This window comes from Thermobia domestica, chromosome 1 (genome assembly GCF_964235325.1).
Source record: "Thermobia domestica chromosome 1, izTheDome1.hap1.1, whole genome shotgun sequence".
NCBI lineage: Eukaryota > Metazoa > Arthropoda > Insecta > Zygentoma > Lepismatidae > Thermobia > Thermobia domestica.
The window spans coordinates 68,551,610-68,577,771 of NC_137454.1; the positions used below are offsets into that span (position 1 = coordinate 68,551,610).

The window sequence follows — 26,162 nt, forward strand, 5'->3', positions numbered from 1 at the left end:
GGTTAACCATCCCTTTCAGCAGCGAAGCTATATGAGACCTACTGATTAAAATGGAATCCGTACCACAGGGTTACAATTATGGGCAGTAGTTTTCGAATAGTCACGTGAAGATCTTCGTCGCTGGTGGGCAAGGCCTCCAACGCAGTCCGTGATAGAATTCCACCTTCTTCTTTAATTCTCTTCCATTTATAAGTGCAGATTGCAAATTCAGAACTAAAAAGGGAAAACAGCGTTTTGTCTTGAGTTCCGATAGTTTTGTAAAATCTTTCTGCTAGAAAGCGGAAGTTGTTGCTCAGAGTTTAGTCAGTTGCGCGTGTTGGCAATAAAATGTTGAGTCCGTATACATTGAAAGCCTCCTACGCAAGACGAGTTTTGAGGTCCTCTACAACCGACTCTATCAAGGGAATATAGACAGTTCTTCAGTAGCAAGATGTCGTGTCATCTGCCCTGAAGTTTGTACGATGTGCTTGTCTTTGAGTGAGATGAGGAGTTTGAATCTGCACGTCGACACTAGCAGCCATTCTGAATATTGCTTCGAAAGTTGACTTGAATTCTTTGCTGTTTGAACGCTTCTTGTTTAATGCTGCGATAGTGTCCTGAATGGCATCTGACGTTGCCTTCATGTCTAAATTTGTCTTCTGCAAAAGTCGATTGAGGGGAGGGTTATCGTCAGAACACCCTGAAGACACATAATAGTTACGATAAACTCACTGTCGTGCATGCAGAAGAAAGTGTCCATGCTTTGGCTGTTGTATCTAACTCGGACCACTTGGAACACACTGTAGAGCCTCACTTATTTATTGAAATTTCACGTAAAATTGTAATACCGCGTCGTTCCGTTCAACCTATCTCGTTTCACACAATATCTCCAACTGGCCACTAACCGTAAGCTTAAGGACAGTATTACGTTTTGAGATGCGGTGAAAAACGCAATGATATCTTTCGTTGTTCCCAGACAGTTCCTCACGCACTGTACTGACGACGACCTGAAGATGGACAAGTTGAGGCTGTGACTACAATATGAATAGTGCAGCGCGTTTGAAGCCTCCTTCTGGATCTCCTGCACTGCCCGACTACTTTGAGAGGTCGTGACGGCGCAACCATCTGTACCAATACCAACGCAGTTTTTCGGGTCGAGTGAGAAATCTCGTAGCAAAGATAGAACAATTTCTCCAATTTTCCCTCCAGTCAGTGAGAGTTCGGGCGGTTCTGCGTCTTTGGATTCCGAGCTCGAACCAATGTCCTCACCTTTCAGCTCTGCTGGTGGAGGATCAATGAAACCGAAGCAGTCTTCTCTTATTTTAACCATATGTTCGTACCTTAGAATCAAAGACAGCTGAGATGTGTGCGAAACGACCATAGTCTCATCAAACATAACAGAATAAAACTGATCCTCTCGCACTCGATTGACAATTTTACAGGCTTGATTTCTCATCCACAACCCTCAATGAGGGCATTTTGTGTGGTTTTATTGGCAAAAATGGTCCTTTTCGATGCTTTCTTCCAGTGATTCTTTAAGAGATCGTCACTACAAGCCATTCTAAATTTGAGCAATTCTCGAAAATTGCCCTCGTTGAACTTATTTTCCGCACCGTCACCACCTGAGGTACAATTATCCGCACAAGCATTGTCCCTGTGGCCTTGAAAAGCAATGCCTTGCCTTCCAAGGAATATCACATTCCGCAACATTAATTCCAGTTTGTCGCGATTTTGGATGACTTGTCTTCTTGACGAGTTGATTTGATTCTCGACTGATTTCACTGGTTCCCAGTAGTTTCTCAGAAACGCTTTTCCGACCTCAAGAGCGTTAATGTGATATTGTGCCTTGTTGTGAGTTTCTAAAATACTGTAGAAAGTAGCTTATTTCTTCAAAGGTTTAGTTCCAAGAGTTTGGAGGGGCACGTTTCTTCGATAGCCCCCCCTCCCCCCCCCAAAAAAAAAGCCCGTTGCGAAAAGTGAGCAATATTTCCAAAGAGATCCCTCTCCTTATGGGAAAGAACCAGCCATGGATAGTTTTCCAGATGTTCTAGCCTCAAGTAACACCGTCCTTCTTCCTGAGATTTATCTGATATTTTGACTCGAGTTATCGTTAGCGTAAACGCGTCATGCCGGATAGATACTATTTTTAAATAGAATTTAAAGAATTAACCCTCTTTTGAAATAATGCAAGAACGATCCCAAACTTTCGTTCTTGTGGCGGTAAGCTACAAGCGGCAGTGTGTGTAATTTTAATATTTTAGAGGGCTCTTGGGGGGGGGGCGATCGCCCCCTCGCCCCCTCCTTTAATCCGCCCCTGTACCTACTACTATACATATATGAAAAAAACTTGAAGTTGTTGTTGTTGTTGTTGTTGTTGTTGTTGCTGCTGCTGCTATGACTAACATTTTAAAATATAAATAAAAAGAAATGAAAACAGGTACATGAAAAAAGAGTTTGGCATTACTCACGATCATCAATACTAAATCATTACAGTAAACCAAGATGATATAAACCTTGATTTAAACCATGTGTTTTGTTTTATTAAACCACGTGTTTTCTTGGTTTGCATTAATCGTATGGACTTCATGGTGACATTTCCAGATATCGCGAACCATTTAAGAGTTTTTTTTTTTTCTCATACACTGTAAAACCTAGAAAACATTAACGTAAGTGGTCTATTGAAATCAAAAGTATTTTCTTCAAATGTATGTTTATGAAAGGTTCAGTGCCAGAGTAAACTCAAATGATTCGCATCTTTATTCTCTTCTTTTATTGATATGTGAATTGAATTAAGGCGCTATGTTGCTGATTCAGTGCACGAACTTAGACTAAATTATGGTAGATATTTTGTAATCTATAGTCTTTTGAAATTGTCCATTTATTTTAAGAATGTGTGTGTAAATCTGTGCAGTGATTTCACGTGTACAGTTGTATATCTTTCTGTTCTTCTGAAATGACTCTTAAGATATTCACAAATTAAGCAAGATCAGTACGGCTTTTTTCTATCGCCTTCGTAATCAAGGGGTCCCGCGTTCGAGTCCAGATAAATGACAATTTCTCTCAGCTGCAAACCGTGTAATCTCTCAGCTGAGATGGAAATTTCTCTCAGCAATTAGGATTTCACTGTAAGCTTAGTGTTGCCAGATTTTTCAGAGAGAAAAAAAGGAAGATCTTACGATTTTTAGAAAAAAGAAACGGAAGATCTGTGATATTGAGAATTTACGTATAACGAATATATATATATATATATATATATATATATATATATATATATATATATATATATATATATATATATATATATATATATATGGTTTTACAAAATAATAATTTTAATTGGAAACTGGGCCAATTTCACTTAAAACAATTGCAAGATACAAAATACAAAAAAGTATATTATAATTCTCAGTAGAAGATCAGTGGCTCAGATTCCATTTTAAACTATAGGTTCTCATCTCATATGGCCTCAATGCTGAGTAAGATGGTACGCTTAAATCCAACCAACTGATTATATTACACAAATCTTTGTTGCCTTTTAACTATACTTTAATAAAGACGGCATTTCTCTCTTTTTTTATATACGTTCAAAAATACTTGCAGGACATAATGAAATTCACAAGCACTAGGAGTTCTGCTTCTACCTATTAGTTTACAGAAGCTTATATTCCTGATATATATCACGATCAGTCCATTGAAACTGTGATATGATCGAAGATGATGTTGACAGACAAAGACTAGTATACTCAAACCAAATTATTCGCAACCATAACTTTGAGATACAGAGTAGGTAAGAGGTAAAAACGCAGACTGTTGTATTTTCTCTCTGACTACTAAGTTAAATCGTTGAGTTACATTGTTAACAGTGTATGAGAAATTTAGTTCCTTTAACCATGTCGGGGGACATAAAATATGACGACATTTTTTTATTTTTTTATAACTTTAAAATCAGACTGGCAACATTGAAAACTGTTTACAAGGGATTAGTCATCTATGATCATCCCCTGTAAACAGTTTTCAATGTTGCCAGTCTGAATTTAAAGTTGTAAAGAAATAAAAATGTCGTCATATTTTATGTCCCCTGTGGGGGACGCCGTTACTGACATGGTTAATTAAAACGAAATTGCATTAACAAAATCATATGAAAACACTTTCAAAATGTTATTTATTAAAAGAAGAAAGAAATCATTTTGCGGGTAAAATAAAAACGTGTAACATAAAACGTGCCAGAAGAACATAGAACTGACGGGAACAACGTAAGATCTGGTAACCCTATTTAAACTGTAGGTCCTGATCTTCATAATCTCGTTTTTACATAAGAACGTTAAGACAAACAAACTTATTTCTACTCATATGTAATTTAAATAAATAAAAAAAATATTTAAACAAAAAGAGTGGTTTAAACCGCAAAAGAACTGGGTTTTTGTGTTTTCCTTTTTAAAAACAACCGTGATAATAAATTTCTGTTTATATTTAAACATTACAAACATGATACTCACAAACCTTTTTCTTTTAAATAGAGGTTTTTTACCTTTCTTTTCTAGGTTTCTTCTGAAGTGTTTTATAGAATTATTACTCGGCCCACCACTACTTTTAGCATTGTTTCAGCAGTGGGTAATTCCAGCAATAAACAACTCACTAGTTCCTTTTTATGTAAGTAAATAAATACCTCAGCAAAAAAGTTGCTTTACATGTATAATTTTATTCTACCAAACTTTGTTTTGAGTTTAGAAAGTCGGGATTAATTTGAATGATATCAACATTTTTTTTCTTTTGTGTCAGTTTTATATGTTGAGTCCGTTAATATTACTGTTCCAGCTAGTATTTTGTTGACCAATCAAATCTTACACAATCTGAAGAACTGTGGACAAAGATAGATTTTAGTTTACATAGTCCCAGTGCTTAAAGTGAGCCGATATGAGCCGGTTATGCATCCTAAAGTTAGAAAATCGGCCGGTATGGTATACTGGTAAAGCTAACTGATTTAAATTGTAATTTGTTTGTAGAAATAACGGATTTTACACATAGAAATAAATACGACGTTAGCATTGAGTCAATAAATATGTTTGTACTATCAAAGATTTCGTTGCTGCTGCTTAGAAAGTAAATAACAGTTACCTATCACCCTATTCAATGGCAGAATTTGTGCTCTTGATTTTTTCAACATTTGTGCGAGTAATTCCACCCCCTCCAAAAAAAAAAAAAATCTAAATACCGTACTGCCCGCCTAAAATGTTTAACCTGGATCCGTCCCTGGCATTGACTGGACTCTTTTTTTTTTTTTTAATTCAAAATTATTCTTTTCACATTGTCTGGAATTCTATGTTTACAATTAAAAAAAAAAGTGTTGACCACGAGACAAAACGAGACCAGAAAAATCTTTTGAAAATTGAAATGAGGTTGGAAAGAATCATTAAATACTATAGATACCAGAGACGAGACGAGAGTGCCTACAAAGCCTTAAAAACAAGACGAAAAAGATTTGTGATTTTGAGTTTAGCCTATGTGAGACGTGGACCTACTGATAAGCGTGGAATCCAAATATGAGTTCCCTCCGGACAGTGACAACATTAGTCCTCTCTCTGTCCCTTTCTGTGTGTGTGTGTGTGTGTCTTTGTATAGATTTTTCAGGTCAAAAATGGTGCAAAAATGTCAGGAGGTAGAAATTCTCTTTAGTATTCTGTCAAATAAGGTCATATTTGTTCCATACCGTCACCTCATTTGATATCATTTTAAGCACTGCATAGTCCTACTCTTAACTGTTTCAACCCAATTACGTAGCCATAAACACTTGATGAGGCTAATTGTGAATCACTTGTGCTGAATGCTGGAATGTTGAATTCGAACCATATCTGGTATTCCTTATCAACATTATTTCTAACTCTCTAAACTAAACTTCTTGTCCTTTCTGACAGTTGCTTTCCTCTGTTTTTCCTTCCTGCATTTAGTCATAACAATCAGGCAAGAAGAACTGTTTATATGGCAACATTACGTTCAGCCAATTATAGTGGCTCCTTTCTCTCACTTTGCAATGGTAAACATTCGCCCTTTCCGCACGTTGCCAGTTTGAATATAACAAATACACATTGTCGACATGACATTTAGTCGAATGCCAACTTGAGTAGTGGACCTGCTGATTATTGAGAGCATTCTTTTTAGTTCTCTTTTGTGTTATTAAATTTTATAAAACTGAGAATTTGCAGTGAATAATTTCTTGTTTCAATACTCGACACAAAACTGGCAACACAGCATTGAGTACCACATGCGCGTAGCGAGCTGTCAGAAGGGACAAGTAGCATCAATTGCAGAATAGAATGCAATTCCTCTTAATTCATGTAACTCCCTAACTGCTTCACTATGGTCCATCAACAATGGCGCCCCACTCTTCTTTGTTGTGTAACTATTGCTATATATATTTCTCATTACTTTCAATTAGGCCTAGTACATACTTTCCACACATTTCTTCTTTACCTTCAGAAATGGAAACCGAAGTTCACTAAGAAAATATTTTTATTATCTACTTTCTATATTAAAATTATTGTTGCTAATAGTTTCTCTTATTGCTTACTTTGCACTTTATCTCTTCCTTTAATTTTGCATCCTCCAACGTTTATAATTTTCACATTATAATATTCTACCACCGTTACATTCCCCTTTCGTTCGTAAATATTTGGTTACTCCGATTTGTTTTTTTCACGTGTACACTACAGTACACAGTAGAGTTTCATTTAACCTAATTTGGTGGAACCGACAGAGCTTAGGTTGAACGACAATTTGGTTAAACCAGAATAAATATACAATACTGTATATTTGATATATTTTCAGCGAAAAAAGACGTTGCTGCAATATACGAAGTACTCAAAACTGAACCTTAGAACTGAATATTGCTAAACTAGGTCTGCACGACTAAAACAATGAAGTTTAAATCAGCTTCGGAAATATATATATTCAGCGATCCTGTTAACCTGAAAATTCGGTTAAACGAGACTGTAGTATACATATATACGTTTATTATTACATCGTTTGCTCAGTTTGTCTAATGTAGTACATCCCATATGCATATTTCTTGCCTATATGTATTACCAGAAGGTCTTAGTAATAGTTTATCTTTAATTGGTATTAATATTTTCTGTATTTTATTTGAGGCATGAACATAGTTTTTATACTATATTTGTTCAATATGTTGTTTATTTCATTGCCGGATTAAAAAAAGAAGAAAAAAACATATCATGTCAATGACATGACTCAGTTCTGTTAAGCATTATAAAATACTATTTCCTGGGTATGAATATTCTGTTGTGTTATAGTAAACTAAATAGAGGGTTATTATATGACATATTAAGTTTAAAATAACAACATTGAAAAACACCAAATATACACAATGGAATTTTCTATCATCAACGAATCATTAACAGAATAAATAACAGTAAAAAATGAATGCATATATAAACAGATTATTGAACGTCAAATAATTTGTCAATATAGTCCATCATAGTGTGTAGCAAAATAAAGGAAAAAGTACAAACTACAGTTTTGGAGGGAAAAAACGTGATTGCGCTAATGGGAACACTTTGCAGAAATGTTGGAGTAGATGGTAGATGGGGTTAATTAAAGTAATGTAAGTGAAAAATAAAATAAATATTAGGTAATAAATGAGAATAAATTGAAGAGTAAAAACGAGATAAAATAAGCTGGAAAAAGAGGAGATTAAGGAATAACATTATATGGATGAAACCCGAGATAATAATGAAAATAATACATGAAGGAACAATATAACGTGTTAAATCACAAAAGACGCAATTACAGGTTCTTAAGGTTCTTAACAACAGACACAGACTTTTTTTTTTTGTTCATTAATCTGTAGACAATCGAAAAAGCTTAAGGTAAATATATCTTCATGTGTGCTTCTGTAAAACTATACAAATCCAACATATACCAAACCTTCTCACCATGTACTTCAACGTTTGCAACATTTTTGTATTTTATATGTGTGATAGTTTTATCATTTGAAATCTTCAACGATTGTTTCGTATATTATTTTAGAATGAGCAATAAGATGTTGTATATATCTTCAAAAGCAGTTATAGTTGTGTTAAATTTTCCTGCAAATTTTAGTTTATAAATAAGAAAGATCACATATATTTGCAATCATTAGAAAAGTCTTCAGTCACTGAAAGTTTAAATTGCGGTATATCAGTATTGATATAACTTCCTTTTATTTTTAATGTGAAAATGTGAAATCTATATTGTGCTGTAGCCTACAATGACAACACACAGATATAGAGAAAGCGCATGATCAGGTAATACTTTAATAAATATATTTCTTCTAATCATTTTTTAAAGAAGTTAATGTTGACAAACTGTTTCGATTTCGATTTTGGCATTAAAAGTCTTTTTGTTGATATTTACAGATTATTTACGTATTTAGCTATTTTCGTTCTCCTTTTTCTAGACCATGGATTTACCGAAAGCGACGGAAAGGTTACTTATACTTTCTGTAAGTTTGAATTTACTTAAGTTTGAGTTAGTGTTCGGCGCAACCAGTTTATATACAGTATATACATTGTTAACTTTACTTTTAATATGTAGTATTACAGATGCTTCAAGTGCAACAAAGAAAAACTGATAAAGAGGGAGAAATGTATTTAACTTTTTTTTTATTACTGATCTAATAACAATTAATAGAACCAAAACAGTTTTACCTCCTTTATTTATGAATAAGTGCAACTTCTTCAATATTTCGGCGGCTGAAAATCGTTGGCCATGACCATGAAGACAGGATGAGGTTGCTTTATTTTTTATTTTATTTTTTTATTTATTTATTTTTTTGATCAGAGAAGTAAGTTGATAGTCACAGATCACACATTGGTCTTTGTTATCGTAGAATGCATCGGGGAAACATGGATTTTCTTTTATGTGGTGACTTTTCTATGAATTCTTGTAGCTCATTTGTTACTTGTGTAGCTGTACTAATATAACTATTAGTTTCATGGACTGATCATGCTAAGTACGTTAAACAGAAAATCCACTTCTTTTCATCTCTATACAGGAATATAATGTCATTTAGGTACTAACAAGTATCTAGTATTTCTCAGTTTGTTGTCCGTTTGTATGTTATAACTTTAATCCCAAAATAGTTGAGAACTATGAAGACCAAAATTGGGGAAAAAGAGCTATCTATCGCGAAATCGTCATGTTATTGGTAAGACTTCAAACTGAAAACCTTTAGTAATAAAACGGATTTTGAGAAGTTCAACGAGTTCGTCAATTTAGTCCAGTTTTTGGTTTTGTTTCAGCCAAGACGTTGTACACTCCATTGCCAGACCTATGAGAAGAACCGTCATGCGTAATTAGCAAGGTGTCTGTTTACAACAGAATGGAACAAGTTTTTTTTTTTTTTTCTCATTTAGGGTGGGACCTATTCTCTCGTTCTACCCTTGTTCCGATACAGATCAAAGGTTCATTCAATCTCAGTAAAATTAATAACTTGAGAAACTTAGGAGTAAAAGCGTCCAGAGCATGATTTGACTACATGATGGAAATGTGGAGCCTTACCAAACGCTCATACAGAGTGATAGCTACATTACCACTTCCATGTGCAGAATCATGAAATAATAAACCTTACCTTCATATTGCACGTAAGCCTGCTAAGACATATACAGTTACTTTTACAGGTAGGTACTGGTGAGCACATATCTAGGATATCAGTTGAAACTGATTTGACCTTACATTGCTTTTACTGTTGAACAAATTTATGTTCTGATATGCGCGTTGTTGTTGATTGTTTATTTTAAGAAGCTCTATTTAGGTAATGATATAATTTGTTAACCATTTACACAACGGTATACTGGATTTTATATTCCTGAAATGCTAGGCGTAACACATACTTTTGGCAACTCATAAATGATGGAAAGCACTAGCCATCATATATATTTTCCTTTTCATTAAGCCACTATAATTCATCTATTGCTAGAGAGAAAGTGATCAATAAAATGGAAAATGTTTATTGATAAAGAAAGAAAAACAAATTGACTGCAAGTACCCCGATGTTTTCCATGACCCATGGATTATCCACACATCATAAAGCTTAAGTCCTTTTAGGTATATCATCTGAGGAATGTGCATCATCTATCTAAATGGCTGTCAAATTGGAACACAACACGAACGAAACCTTTAAAATGCATAAAAAACAACAGTTCATCTGTTAAAATAAAAGCTTGTATAACATATAAAGAATAAACACAAATAAGTTCAAATAAGCTTCATTGATGTCAAGAATATATATGTACCAATATCTAATAATTCATCTGATAATTGACTGTATAAGGCCTTGGTTTAAACAAATCCATAAACCGGACATTGAAACCGGAAAAGAAAAAAACGTCCTGAAAGTTTGACTTAATACTAAAGCCTCTCAGTTCGAAGATAGGTATTATCAAGAACACGATAATTTGGCTGTGAATAGCTCTCTTTCCCCACTTTTAGTAAACGTAGTTCTTAATCATTTTAAAATAAAAATTCTTACGGACAGAAATTTAGGTTTGTTAGATCAAACCCAGCTTGAAATTTACAACTGAACTCTAAAATAATGGTTCAATTACAATCATTTTGGATCCGCCAAGAAATTCATAGGAAAGCAACCGCACAATAGTAGTACACCTACGTTGCTTTAGCGTATTCTTTTATAACAAAATCAATGTGAGGATTTTTCCGCAGGGCTATAGAACTTCCTCCCGATAAGAATGAATGGTAATCTGAAATTGAGTATTTGTTTTACTTAGAACACATGAATACAAAAAAGAATATACAGAAAGAGTTTATTTAAAAATATAGAACCCGAAATCGCGGTTTAGTTTTCCATTTTATCTAAAAGTGACTAGGAATTTTATAAGCTATATTTAAGGGATACAATATTCAAATTTCATTAGTCTCCTCAAAGAATATGGAGAAACTACTTACTAGTTAAATAACTTTTACACAAATGTTTTCTCTTCAACAAGAGTGAACTAAGAAGTTACTGAATGTAAGGAATTTCATATCGAAATAATAAAAATAAATAAATAAAAATAAACAAGTAAATGGTAGATAATTAATAATGAAACAAAAAATAAAACTAGGTTCGGTGAACATATGACGAAAGCCAAAAAGAAATAAATAAAATTATATCAGATCTTCTTAAACATTTGAAAACAATTTTGATTTTGCACAAGTCATATGCTACATTCTTCATAACAAAACATAGAAAACAGAGTTTTAGAACACATATTCATTAAAACTAAAAATTCCAAATAAAATTCTGATTAAGGAAAGTTAGATAAAATATGGATGTCGTTGTTAATAAATCATAAACGTAAACTAAACATAACAATTAGAAACACTCAATATCTAGGAGCCAGTTTCACCTAACAGCGCTTGTCTGAACTACAATATGTTGTTTCAGACGTCCAATGTCCATTTCTCTCCCTATAAATCTTTAAAACAATCGGAACCAATGCGAGTGCCCCTTCGGAACCAAGTGAATAATCTTCACTATTCACTTTCAGTTTCTATACTAATCCCAAGTTATATCCCCGTGGATGTGATTGCCTCGGATAAAAAACAAGGAGATATTCGAGTCCAACTGTAAGCAGTAACTCCCGCCTCATATATTATCAATCCTCAAAAGAGATCTTAAACTCCAATCAATCACATGAACTTTATCCTATCTTTATGATCAAGACTGATGATTTTCAGCCGAAATATTGAAAAAAAATGACTTATTAAAATACAAAGAATAGAGTGAAGTAAAGTTGTTATATAATTTGAATATTTAGTCTGTGTAATATAGATATGATTCAATTAATGAAAAGTTCAAAGCTTCTTGCGATAAAATTCCAAATAATATGGTTAAAGCAGTTGAATTTAATAAAAATTCTCATTTAATATGCAATTACCTGCATATTAATCTCTAATTACTGCACAAACTGCCTATTCATTTTTTATTCTATCATAAAATCATACCAAATAAAAAGGTATCTTAGTTTCGTTGAAGCTTTCTTGTATGTCTTAGTCTCCAAATCATATTCTGAGGCATGAGTCCAATCACAACACAAACCTGAGATTTAAGTTATGTTCATTTTGCTTTTATTTTACTATTAGGCTAATACATAGCACTTACAGTATAAGACATGTTATGGCAGGAATGTTAAATACACATTGATGATAAATGTACAAATACTATTTTACCAATTAGAACCTAGTTGCAATAATTACCTATAAATGTAGACACCAGAAAAGTATTTATTAATGAAAATTAAGCATTTACTTATTATAATATTTTTGATAATCTTTAAAAAATTTGCATCACGGTTTTCACATTCGATAATAATAATTTATTACCGGTGTGATGTCTAGTTTTATTACCATATAAATATCACTTATTCTTAAAATAGCTGTAATTATTATCTATGTTAAAATGAGTATATCAAACCCTGATAATTGAATGCAATATATTAACTTAAAGAATACACGGAAACATAAGGAAAACAGTGATATCCATAAATCAAAGACTATAGATATTCCGAATAAAATTAAACAATACCACGTAACAGATAAAAGAAGGTAAAGGGTGCTCTCCTTTACCACTCAGGACAGTCCAGTTTGACCTATATGCTATGTAGAAATAAGAATCAACAATGTCCTGACAACGGTAAACATAATTGAGGTGATGAAGTCATCACTACACTTCAGTTATTCCTTAAGTTTCTCCAGGTACACATGTTGCAGAGCCCGTCTGAGCCATTGAATCCAGGGCTGGCTCTACCATATATGTAACATGTGTATTTGTACGGGGTGGCAAGTTTCGAGGAGAGGCAAAATCTGTCATAACTATATTATTTAAAATAAATATTTCTGGTTGGAAACAGACTTCATGATGATGGTAGTTAAATTTACTAAGCTGACCTTCTATTTCAATACTACATTCATAAATCATGTTTAGGTCTCATTAGTTTAAGGCCACATGGACAGTGCTAAAGCAAATGGTCAAACAAATTTCAGCATAAATTGCTTGATTGTTGTCAAATACAAGAACTGAATTCTCGAACAGTAGCAAACACCTGTTCTATTTATAGTCTTGTCTTTGTCACAGACAAGTTCCTTATCATTGAAGGTGGAAACAAGCTTTTTATTTTTTTTTTAACAAATGTAGAAAGAAAATCAAGAAATAAAGATAAAAGAGGTAGTCGTACTGGAATTGCAAACAGATATATTGAGATTGAAGCTCGATATTAAATTCTATAAAAAGGATTACCATCCTTCCTCTGCAGATGTGCTTGCCTTATCTTTCACTAACATAATATATTATTATTTAAAGAAAGAAATAGACACAGCGAGATTGTATTTGTAGTGTTTAAACCTTTCTGAGTGAGAGTACTCTTTCCATTCCCTTCGTTGTTCATGATGAGGTAGCATACTTAAAATTGTGGCTTTTTAAGATTTGTTCTTTCTGGAGAAAGGAGGGGCACAAATAATGTCATTGCGCAGGGCAGAAAATTGCCTAGAGCCAGCCCTGACTGAATCACTTTGAAACGAAGGTAGTACGAGAAAGAAATTCTACCTCCACCGAGCATTGAATCCTGGCCACCCCATTGGTAAGTAGAAGCCTTACTGGCTAAATTGCAACTCTAAGTATGTATCACATAACTATTTATAATTATAAAATAATTTTCTTGTTTTGTTGTGCTTTTTCTATTTTTAAATTCACATTTTTATCCGAGTTCTATCACATAATAATTTATTGGTAGTAATAGCGAAAGTTAAATAGGTCAATTGCCTTACTTCCCAGCATCCAAGAACGAGCATGGTTTCGATATGAGCTTACATCTTCATCAGAGCATAACTGAGGAAGACTACACTGCTTAACGGCCTACGTTATACAGAATTCTTTACAATGTATGTAAGTTATTAAACAAAGTAATCGTTCATAATTGTGCACCGATGAGGATGTGAGCCCTACATCGAAATCGTGTGCGAAAAAGCGCTTTCGTGAATGCCAGGAGAGAAGGTAACACAATTTAATTTTTGTAACTATTTAATATGCATCCCATCGTTTCTTTGAATAATTAAGAGCAAAAGTGCATAAAACCATTTTTTTAAAAAATACTTTTGTATTGTATGAATGCGAATAAATTTTTGGTCAGAAGCTGGTCGATTTCTTCAATTGTACTGCGTAAACTGCAACATTAAACTTAGCAATACAGACAAATATGGTATTTAAAGGAAGAAAAGGAAAAAGGAAAGAAAGAAAAAAAGAAAAGAATTCTTTAAATATGTAAACATATTTTTATCCTTAGCCATGGTTTCAAGAAAGAAAATCTACACATGTATGATTATACACACACACACACACACACACACACATATATATATATATATATATATATATATATATATATATATATATATATAATAAATGCTATGCTATATTTATTGACTACCGTTTGAATTCAAAATATTTCCTTATTAATTTCTTTCGTTTTATCTATGCCCTGTTGTAGGTTCCAAGCCATATAGTATGGTTGCTCTGGTCCTACTGCTTCTTTCAATCATTTCTCAATCTACTTGGAGAGCTACTTCGGTTTGCAGATAGAACGTTCCACGAAGATTGGTGGAATGCTGATAATATAATTATTTTTTGGAGGAAATGGAATGTGCCTATTCATCGCTTTGCCGTGAGGTATATGTGAGATCAAAACTCTCTCATAGTTTGAGTTTCTGTATCTGTTTCTGTAATTATTATTATTAATAACTGAAAGAGAGGTATATAGCATTCATATTAGCAGAGGAAAATTAAGCTTCCTCGGCGCTACTATCCATAATTTTTAATGAGTGTCCTTTCATTACAGTATCAGCAAGCAATTCAATAACTTCAACACAAATTGTTGAAGACGAGTAGCTTGTATGGCCTTTATTGGATTTGTATATCGCTCAATGTGTTGGGCAAGAAACGTATCGAATTTGGCAATAAAACCTAGAGACAACACTTGTTGCCCATTACGTAAAGAATGGAATTTTTCTTTATAGTCACGCAAGGAAAATCCATGAATTTCCAACTTCCTTACGACAGAAAAGTATTCTTCTTGACTTAGCCTCTGAACATATGACTGGCCATAGTTTTTCAAAATCCGAACAGATTTCTGTCTAGTTAACAGTATCAAGTGCCAACTCGCAGTTTTTGTGCTCTTCAAAAAGTTCATGAGATAATAGAATATTTTGAATGTTTTCCAATCTAAAATGATATGATTGTCATGTTTGTCTTACTCTTGAACGATCTAATACATGATGTACAATAAACATAGTAATAGATGGCATCAGTACTGCATGAATATATCAAGTAATCTGGAAACCATTTACAAGTTTGTAGAAAATAACATTGTATTTTAAAATCCTTTCTTTTATCCGCTATGAGACTTTGCGATTTAGAAGAATTGTTTTCTGTATTCCGTTTAATTCATGCCTTAGAAGAATGTTAATTGTAGACTAATTCAGATATCATTCACCAGGATTATCACTAACAATATTGGCATTGTAGCTGTGATCACGAACTTCAAGAAACTGACTAATAAATGCATTAATTACCAGCATTTTGAATTATTTAAATTATTATTTAGTTATTTTTAGTTCTATATTTATATAACGTATTCCTTTTTATTGTTATTTATCCATTAAACCTAAGTTTTTTTTTTTTTTTTTTTTTTTTTTTTAATTATCCTACCACTTCTGATGAAGCTTGATGTGAAGTCGAAGCATAAGAATATTCAAATTCAGTATACATGAGAATAGACTTAAAAAAAATAAAAATAGATTTTCTTCTCTTATAAGAAATTAGATATATAATTAAAAGTAATCGCACAAGAATAAAATTTCTTAAATCTCCATTAAACGAACTTACTTTTTATTACGTATTACTTTAAACCAAGCTAATATTTACTATTAACTTGCACACGATCATAGTATTTTTATGGTATGTCAAGAAATTAGTATAAAATTGGAAATGTTTCACTAAAGTTGAATGCTACCGCTTGGTTTGCGAATATAGTGTGAAAATTATAAGTCTCAAATAAATTTAGAAGGATTGTTGATATCAAATTTGTATTAGATTTTTAATTCTTATAGAGATTTATTTGTTTTATTAATTGGTAGAAATTTGTGTTTGTATTCTAAAATAATGAAGAACTTAAGTATTGATTTCAAATATTTATTTAATTTTTCTTTCATTGTTCTTTTGTTTTGTACTTGAGTATATTTCTGAAACCAACTTTCTTTCATTGTTTTTATGCTTTATACTTGTATAAATTATTTTCTTTCATTGTTCTTGTGTTTTATACTTATATATTTGTATGAACCATTTTGTTTCATTGTTCTTGTGTTTTATACTTTTATGTATTTGTATGAACCATTTTGTTTCATTGTTCTTGTGTTCTATACTTTTATGTATTTTTATAGACCATTTTCTTTCTTTGTTCTTGTGTTTTTTGTACTTGTATGTATTTGTTTAAACCATTTTGTTTCATTGTTCTCGTGTGTTATACTTGTTTAAATATTGAGTTAAATTGCAACCATATTATATAGAACAAAGTTTGCAATTTCCTAGAAAACATATAGATCTGCAGCAAATCTGAATTCTGTTGGAGTTTGCACACTTCTACTTAGAGGAAGTCTTTCTGCGTAAAACCTTTTCAAGTATAAATAGCAATGACCAGACACTCTTTGACATAAAAGACTAGACAGAGTTCCTCAAACTGCACAAGAGTTAAGAGTGCATACACATTTACTATACTTCTTAATTTCATCGTGAATCACTTAATCACTAATGATTAATAGTACATATACATATTAACACCGTTATGAGATTCCATTTGTTATTAACCCTTGTTAAGTGCTTCCAGTAATTCAATATAGATTCACCACAGATCTATAGACTTACGTTCGAAACTTTCTGTTAGGATTGATTTGTGCTTGGAATACTATTAGAGTTTTATTAATCTTGCTTTGTCATACTTTATACTCTCGTTTTAGGTATGAAAATCTTTATGCTTCATACGCTGCTGTTTAATTATACCATAAATACAAGATATAAGTATATCCAACCACTGAACTCTGAAGTTTAAGTTTATTCCTCAACTCCTAAGTTAAAAAAAAAAAAAAAAAAAAACCTAGAGACGATTATGTCTTGAAAATCCAAGTAGGCGCATTATATTTGTACACACACTTCGTATATAATGCTGAACATTAAAAATGTGACATCAAGAAGGAAATATCGGATTGACCCTACATTTGTAGAATATGTAGAGGATGGAAGGACTGTAAAATTATTAAGAATGAAATTCCGGGATGCATCATGCACGTCGTCCACGACCGATGAAAAAACCAGTTGAAGATAGGCTAATGAATAATGGTCAGTAGTTAACAAATGTTGGCGTGGCGTAAGTGTGCCCCATCATCAAATTGCGGCAGCAATTCGAGCAGTTTTCTCCTTTGTTCGTGAAATAATTGTGGCATATCGCAGCTATGGAGTATTCTTCCGCGATATTGGTTCCCGTGTTGGACAGAGTGTAACTGGTGATGAGAATATGAAATTAATAATAACTTAAGGAAGACATTATACAACAACGTGCAGGATTCCAACTGCCGCGTCACGTTACGGATCGAGGGGTCAGACTTCTTGTAATCATAGCTATGGCCGCAGCCATAACCCGAATACTGCAGTACTAATTCGGGGTTGTTGTGCAACGGCCATTGTTAAAACAAACATTTCAACATCGTATAACAAAGCTGGATGCTCATTGCTTATTTATACCTGTTCATTGCTGCGAGTTGATTGCACATTAATGGGTGTGTGGGTGCAATGGTGCCATAACCATCACGCATGGAGAAGCGGATGGTATGACTTTCTCTTCTCGGAAGAATCTCTCTCTCTCTCTCTCTCTCTCTCTCTCTCTCTCTCTCTGTCTGTAGCATCATTTTTAAGCCTCGTGGCACTGTGGCAACAGACTGGTGACGCTTGCATTTTGCAAATACCATTGTATTCCATGCCTGCTAACACCTAATACACATTGACGGGTCTTTTGGCCAGTCAACGGTATATTGATGAAGTGTTAGAATCAGTTCTGGACACTTACTGCATGGAGGCACCTTCCAATAGGATAACGTGTGATTGCGTGATGTACAAAAAGTCTTCTACTTTCTTGATGAACATGATGCTTCCTTCACTGCTGCGTTTACCTAATTTTTCGCCGATTAAACACATCTAACTCTTTTTTTGTACAATATCTCACCTTACTCCAGCTAATGAGCATCTGCAACGTTTTGAAGACGTATGCATGGCTTGCCATACCCCAGGATGACATCCAAGATCTCGTCTTCTCTTTGCCTTGTTGTGTCGCAGTCGTTCATGATGGAACAAAGTGCTATTGACCTCTGGATTTGGTGCTAGGTTATTATGGTGCTCTCATGCATTGCACATAGCTAATATGTAATCATTTCACACTTGTTTGTCACATTGCGGAACTCTTACCTCTCTTCTTTCATGGCGTTGCATTTGTTATGTCCACTAATGTATATAATAAAATATTTTATTTATTTAAATAAATATTATATCGAGCTATTAACTTGTTTCAGGCACTTATATATTCCACTTGTTAAAATGGGATATGGCAATTTGACTGCTAGTATAGCTGTTTTCTTCGTAAGTGCCTTTTTCCACGAGTACCTTGCAAGTCTTCCATTAAGAAAATTCCAGACTTGGGCATTCATGTTTATGATGGCGCAGGTATGATAAGACTTCAATTACTCTTTACACATAAAAGTGAATTTTAAGTTTCCGCTGAATTAGCAGTATCGAAATAGATCATACGTAATAGTCTGTTTGATTTAAACTAAAAGTGATTCATAATTTTCTGATATACAGATACTTATCAATGTAATGAAATCCCTGAAAAAAATGCAACTTACCGATTAAGTAAGAAAAGTACCATTGGACCAACTTTCGCCCTTAGAATAGCTGTGATGTGGCGTGAAAGGGACTCATAGATGTCGTGAATAATAACAAATGGAATATTAAACCATTCTGCGTGCAGTTTTGTGAGAGAGGATATAGGCGAAAATCTGTGCCGAATTCATGTCTTCAAAATGGAACAGAGATATTTAATTATGTTTAACTCTGGGGATTGAGCGGGCCAGGGGAGGTGTTCAACTCATCTTGATGTTCCTCAAACCAGACAGCAACAGCTCCAACTGTGTAAATGGGCGCACTATCGTCCTGGAATATGCTGTCATTGCCGGAAACAATATCTCAAAACCATAGAGTACACATGGTCCTCTAAAATGGCGACATAATTACGAGCAGTGACGAAACTGATAAGCGGCAGTACAAGACCCACTGGAAACTAGGATATTGGGGCCCACAGAGTCACAGAGTCGCCGCCATGTTTCTCGGTTGGCATATATTCTGCGGATCACATGCTTCTTTTGGCGTCCAAGATAGAATAAAAATAAGCTGTGGTTTGAAATAAGGTGAACAATGACTTATAATATCATAGGTTTCTATGGTCCATATTATATGTTTGTGGAATCATTGGCATCGTGATAAACCATTATGATCCCTTATTAGCGGTTTCGCCTGTGCGGACTGTGATTGTCGACATAGGCTGTGAAAGGTACTGCTTGAGTTGCTTCTTCACTTGCATTCCAGTCGCAAGATGATTCTAAGCGACAACCTGTTTTGATGCTCGGCATAGCCTGTCACTGTCACTGTGTCTCTTTGACGATGTGTTTTGGCGTGCGTTTTGTAGGCCGTCATCACTTTGAACACTGTCTCTTATGACACCCAAACACACTTGCCACTTCCATCACGGCTCGTACTGCATAACCAAGCGCCATCAATTTACCCTCTTTGGAAATCAGATAGATCACCCGTTCTCCACTATTACCGTCTGCATAGTTTACTGCAGTCTATCGTTCCACATTTGCTTGTGGAGTACGTAGTATAGAATTGAGCCTAACAACCACCATCAACAGCCCGGCGATGCAGTCGCCACCTCGCCGTTGCCACTCCATGCATTTGACATATTTCTAACTCCAGTTTTTTTAAATTAAAATTCATAAGTATCTGTGTATATATATATATATATATGAAAAATGTAAATTTAAAAAAAGTTATTACAATGCTGGGAACTTAAAACGTTCTATTATTTCTCTCTTTCTTTCTTTTCAGATTCCTTTGTCCTTTATTAGCAGATTTCTGGAAACACGATACGGACCTCGTTGGGGCAATCTTGTTGTTTGGATATTTTTAGTTATTGGACAACCTATATGTTATATGCTATATTACCACGACTTTGTGCTTACCCATTTTGGTGAAGAAAGCTTATCATATTCTGCGGAAACTTAGTACAGACTTATGGACTTAAGCTTTGAATACCACGAATAACGGATGCTCTACATACAACATATGGAAATCCAGTGAACGTACAACTGAGGTCTGCCAGAAAGAATATGGATGCCAGAGATAGCGTGGGTCAATGAGAAGTTGACTACGACCCACTGACCCAAGACCTACTGGACACACGATCCACCATGACCCACCACCTACCAAAATTCACCCTGACTCACCACCTACCAAAAACACATTGTCATCAACAAATTTTATGTCTATATTTCTCACAATTTTATGGTTTGACTGCCTTGTGCTGTGAACGCTCCATACAATGAACGCAAGCTTCAACAGTTATTATGATATAAAGCGAAGCACTATAGTTTTGTTTCACAATTAATAATTGTTTCTTAATTTATTTCTCAGCTAATATCGGTCGTTTTCGGTTATTCTTACATATTAACTCACTACCAATTTCCCATAGGTATACATAGAAACAGACTCCCCTCGCATTAAAATAGATTTTAAAAAAATACTAGGAAACTTTCTGTTTACTTTTAATGTTAGAATATGTATTATAATGAAAGCGGTGTCATAACATCCCAGTTGGGATTGGGACCTAACTATATACCAAAAGTCATTTCATTTGGCTTTGCTTTTTGGTTGTGATGATCACGCATACATAGTTACATTCATTTTTTATATAGAATAATCCATATATTACAGCTAATTCTAATTTTTTTTTTCCAGTAGTCAGCTCCTCTAAAATGGCACAGACTGTGCCTCGAAAGCCAAGTAGTAAGTCCTATTGCTATTATTACAATTACAAATATCAATATTCAAAAGTGCCTGAAGTTCTTTTTCCACTTAGATGTACACATCTCAGGTAATAATTAGAAACTAATGACAAAGGAAGAAAACTCGAGGCCTTGAAAATAAAATGTAGACAACTTCACCAGTGTTTAGAAGATGCTGTCTACAATGCACTCAGCAGAGTGGGTTGGTGGGTCCGAGTGGGTCGGTTTGTCAGAGGGTCATGGTGGGTCGGTGGGTCAGAGTGCGTCAGAATAGGTCACCATGGGCGGTGGGTCGCAATGGGTCACGTCCTGTTGACCTACTCACAAATCTTGACCTATTTGACCCACGATCCACTGACTCACTCCATCTTTGGTACACACTCGGGTGCAAAATATGGATATTGAAGTTTGTAGAGTCGTTACTTACAGACGTGAGTTCGTCGCTTTTGTTTATTAATATGTATGATGAATTGTGCCAAAAAGGAGAAGTCTCATAGTGCTGAGAAAATAAAGTTTTGTTTTTGAGTGTGTCTGTGTTACTTTATTCATTACACACGAATAACGTAACCGTAACCGCAATTGTTTAGTTATACAGTTGATTAAGCTCTTTCTGTTTAGTTTTTCATCCAGACAATATATTATTTTTTAGCTCAAGAAACAATATTAAGGTGTTATTATTGCCTTCACTGGTAGAGACAATTGTGAGCTAGTTTTATTATCTATCAAAGCATCATTATCTTAACTAAATGTCATTAGAGAAGGCAGAGATAATGAGCATCATCTAAGGAAAATATATCTAACTGAAACTTTTATTCTTTTGACATTAGGTCCGCTAACATATGCGTATACTAAGCTAGAAACTTTCTTTGTCTTGTGTCAGAGGAGTTATTTGGGGCTTCAGAAGAGCAACCCTGGAGATTCTGATGTTATCGTCTCACAATTACGTACATCAGATGAATTTTTAAAGATACAGAGTAAAAAAAAAAACTTGTGAGTGAGCGTGAGAGTGTACATCGCGTCGAAACCATTTAAGTTAAAGATTCTATTATGGAAGAAGCCGACAGAAGAAATTATGACTGGGGCAGAGAAGTTACTATTAGGATTTGCAATGTAAATGATTTAGTTGCTGCTGAAACCAGATACCATGCAAGAAAAAGTTCTGCAAGATTTCTTCTGGAATGAAACCTGCTTGTCAGAAAGATAATGTTGTTTCAGATGTCACGATTTATGCTTTCAAGTACCTTGAAGCTAACAAGGAAGAGTGCCAATTTTCATTCAGTGAATTTTTTCAAGATTATACACTGCCAACTGAAAAAGCAATAAGAACTAAACTGAAAGAAAATTACTCAGAAGATATTATTATGTAAACAAACAAAGAATGCAGGGTGCAGAAGAACCGAAACTTGAAAGAAAGCTGCCTCAGCATATGGTGCACACAGTCCTAACGAAGAGAGAACATTAAGAAGATGCTTAGTACCATACTTTTGATTAAGATGCACCCCAGAATTATTTGCAATGGGGATAAAAAGAAAATGGTCTAGTTGCTGCAATTATGGCGTGAGAAATTATTATACTTTACTATTATATTATTATACTTTTTCTTTCCCATTTTGTGGTATTACCTTTCTTCAAGATAATGGGTCCAGAAGGCATTTTAAGGTCCCAGGAATAAATGAATTAACGCCAATCAAAAAATTATCAGCCAATGGATACTCATCAGTTTCGTAAACCTGGGATTTGATATCTTCAGCAATTATTCGCCCGGCCGTCATTATCATTCTCAACTTCTCTTCGTCCATATACTTAAGTTTTTAGCGATCATACCATGCATCCGTGAAAATTTTATGCCCTGTATCACGGAAGCAAAGTATGCGCTTTCTGATTTTGTTTGTTGCTATAATAATATCTTCTGAGTACTTTTCTCTCAGTTTAGTTCTTACTGTTTTTTAAGTTCGCAGTACATCATCATAATCTTGAAAATTTTCACTGAATGAAAATTGGCACTCTTCCTTGCTAGCTTCCATAATAGAATCTTTAACTTGAATGGTTTCGACGCGATGTACACTCTCATGCTCACTCACAAGTTCTTTACTCTGTCTCTTTAAAAATTCATCTGATGTACAGTACATTGTCTACAAAACAGGCAGGCTTCTTGAAAATTAAATCTTAGTACTTCTGACCTAATGGTTATCGGCGTAGGTGATGAAGTACGTTGGATAGCAACGCTTTACTACTTATTGGTTTAATGAAAACTTTTCTACATTTTTCATGAAGTGTAACACTTCTCAGTCCCTTAAGTTGACATTCGTTTCCATCTTCCACTTTAATACTGCAGTGTACTAATGTTTTCAGTCCCTTTTCTTTTACTATACATGTAACACCATCATCAAGAAGTTTCTCACAGATAAAACATTTTTCAGCTGGCATCTTGAACATACACCTGTAGGTGATCTAATAGACCTGATTACTTATCCTTAGTCACACCTGCAATGAGTGAAAAATATATTAATTTATACATGTATTTTATATTTAAAAAAATCACTAAAACAAAATACAGCGGGCTCTTTTTAATTCGAACTTGGATAATTCGAATTATTGGATAATTCGAACAAAAGCTTATTCCCCTTGAAAACTGTATTAAAAACAATGGTAAAAAATCCAATTGGTAAAAAACAATGGGTAAATGGAACATTTGAACCTCCTGTTTGGATAATTCGAAATATTTACAGTTTATAATTAATTGTAAATATTTGTAGTGTTCGACAAATTGCAAATAGAACAACGTAATTTCAACTGGTTTTTATTTATCTGTTATCTTATCCAGAAGCGACCATAGAAAAGAGAAATTTTGTTGATATCACCTCATCTGGACTCCCTCCTGTTATAGAGAATCCGGCAAAAGATGGTTGGTACGCATCTCTCCACTTCCTCAGTAACCTGGAAGTGTCCATCCCTTCTGTAGAAATGTCAATGACCTTGAACCCTGTCCTCCACTAGCAAATGACTTGCAAGAACGAGATATTTGTGCAATTCTTTTTAACTGAACTAAAACAGTGACAAAAAGGTAAGCAGATTCGTTTGTGATCTATTGGCGTGCATTATGCACAATGTCGAATCACGGCGCCTATTCTAATTCTTTACGGAAATGTGGTGCTTTATAGGTACGGTGCATTACATGTTAATTAGTTTTCCATTTACAGTACAGTTATTTTGTTCCCTTGATTTTACTTTAAAATGAGAGTTTTTTGTTAATTCGAATTTTTGATAATTCAAATTTGAAACTTTTGAGTTTTGAAACTTTTGAGTTGGATTCCGTCTAGAATCCTGCGGGGACCCTGGGGACCAACTTTTTACCCCAAAAAGTGTGCCCTAGAAAATGATGGGATACGTGTTCGTCGAGTTTTTCATATACCCAACCGTTTCCGAACAAAAGACCTAGTTCAAACTATTCTGCGAGCTAATAACTTTTATATTATAAAATATGTTCTAACTCACGATATTCCGACCGTTGCATGTATAACTTCGAGATTTGCCTAGTTATATCAAATGCAAACACAATTGTCTCGTTTGGATCTGACCAGAGCCAGTTCGTGATCTTCCCTTGTGAGTATTAATAATAACCCTAATGAATGAAAACTAACCCTCTCGACAACCCATTGGACAGTTATCACACGTAGTGAAAAAATTGTAAAAATCTGGGATTTCTACTAAACTACCTGAGACAATGTTTCTCCCCGTGCATCAAGGACGTGTGGCAACTTTATTCCTCCACAACGCAAATATTAGTAGGGTAGTCAAAGGAATATGCACTAAACATTCAAACATCTTAGAAATACCTCTAATCAATTCCTTAGACACAAGCCTATCTTCGATGTTGAATGTTATCAGAAACCTTCTGTGAACTTATGCAAGTTAGAATGTAGGAACATTGAGCTTCAAGTTATTGTTTATTCAAAAAAAAAAAAAAAAAAAAAAAAAAAGGTAATAAGAGACATATACAGCATATGATATTTTTAATATGAGGGGAAATTCATCCATGAACTTCACTGTACAATAAATGTTTTATTTATTTATTTATTTATTTAACCATGGTTATACAAATTCTTTTAAAATCCATTCAGTCACGTGTTTATGATACTTTAATAATTCGACTTGAAATAAAAGGCAGAATGTAGATGAAGCATGAAGTATTTAAAGGTGATTTAAAATAAATATGTTAATATAAAAGAAGCGTTTATACGTTCACTGAGCATAATTGCCAACTGAACCTGTGTATTAAGTAGACATCTCTAGTTCTATAGAAATAGAACTAATGTCATTCAAAAATATTTCTTTGTATTTCAGAAAACTATTTTTTAAGCACTGTTTCTAAATTCAGAAATACTACTGTAAATTATTTTGCACTAAAAATGCTTTTTACCCAACATTTCTTTAGTACTAGGTAACAGCTCGTTACATTTGATTCAGCCCTTGTGATTACAGCTTTTAGCGTATATCCTGAATTTAAATTTTGAATTAGTTAAGATGGATGGTCCAGGGCCGGCTCCACCATGTGCAATACGTGCATTTGCATGGGGCAGCAAGTTTCGAGGGTCGACAAAATCTGTCATAACTATATTATTTAAAATACACATTTCTTGTTGGAAACAGACTTCATGATGATGGTAGTTAAATTTACTAAGTTGACCTTCTATTTGAATACTACATTCATAAATTATGTTTAGGTCGTATTAGTTTAAGATCACATGAACAGTGCTAAGGCAAATGGTCAAACAAATCCCAGCATGAATTGCTTGATTGTTGTCAAATACAAAAAACTCAATTTCCGAACAGTAGCAAACACCTGTTCCATATACTTAGTTGTCATTATAAAAACTAGTACCGGTATTGTCTTTGACACAAATAAGTTCCTTATCATTGAAGGTGGAAACAAGTTTTTATTTTTTTTAGCAGGTATAGAAGGAAAATCAAGAAGT

General features: G+C 34.0%; 1 protein-coding gene across 1 annotated transcript in view; it reads left to right on the forward strand.

Moving 5' to 3' along the window:
- The window catches only part of LOC145666124 (diacylglycerol O-acyltransferase 1-like), a 96,541-nt gene extending 74,835 nt beyond the window's left edge, over positions 1-21,706 (forward strand). Inside the window, exons 9-13 of the mRNA XM_081733212.1 lie at positions 4,521-4,629; positions 8,429-8,473; positions 14,514-14,692; positions 18,637-18,787; positions 20,231-21,706. Coding sequence (XP_081589338.1) covers positions 4,521-4,629; positions 8,429-8,473; positions 14,514-14,692; positions 18,637-18,787; positions 20,231-20,407 — 661 coding nt within the window. The 3' untranslated portion in view covers positions 20,408-21,706. The remainder of the gene's footprint in view (positions 1-4,520; positions 4,630-8,428; positions 8,474-14,513; positions 14,693-18,636; positions 18,788-20,230) is intronic.
- The last annotated feature ends 4,456 nt before the right edge of the window (positions 21,707-26,162 follow it).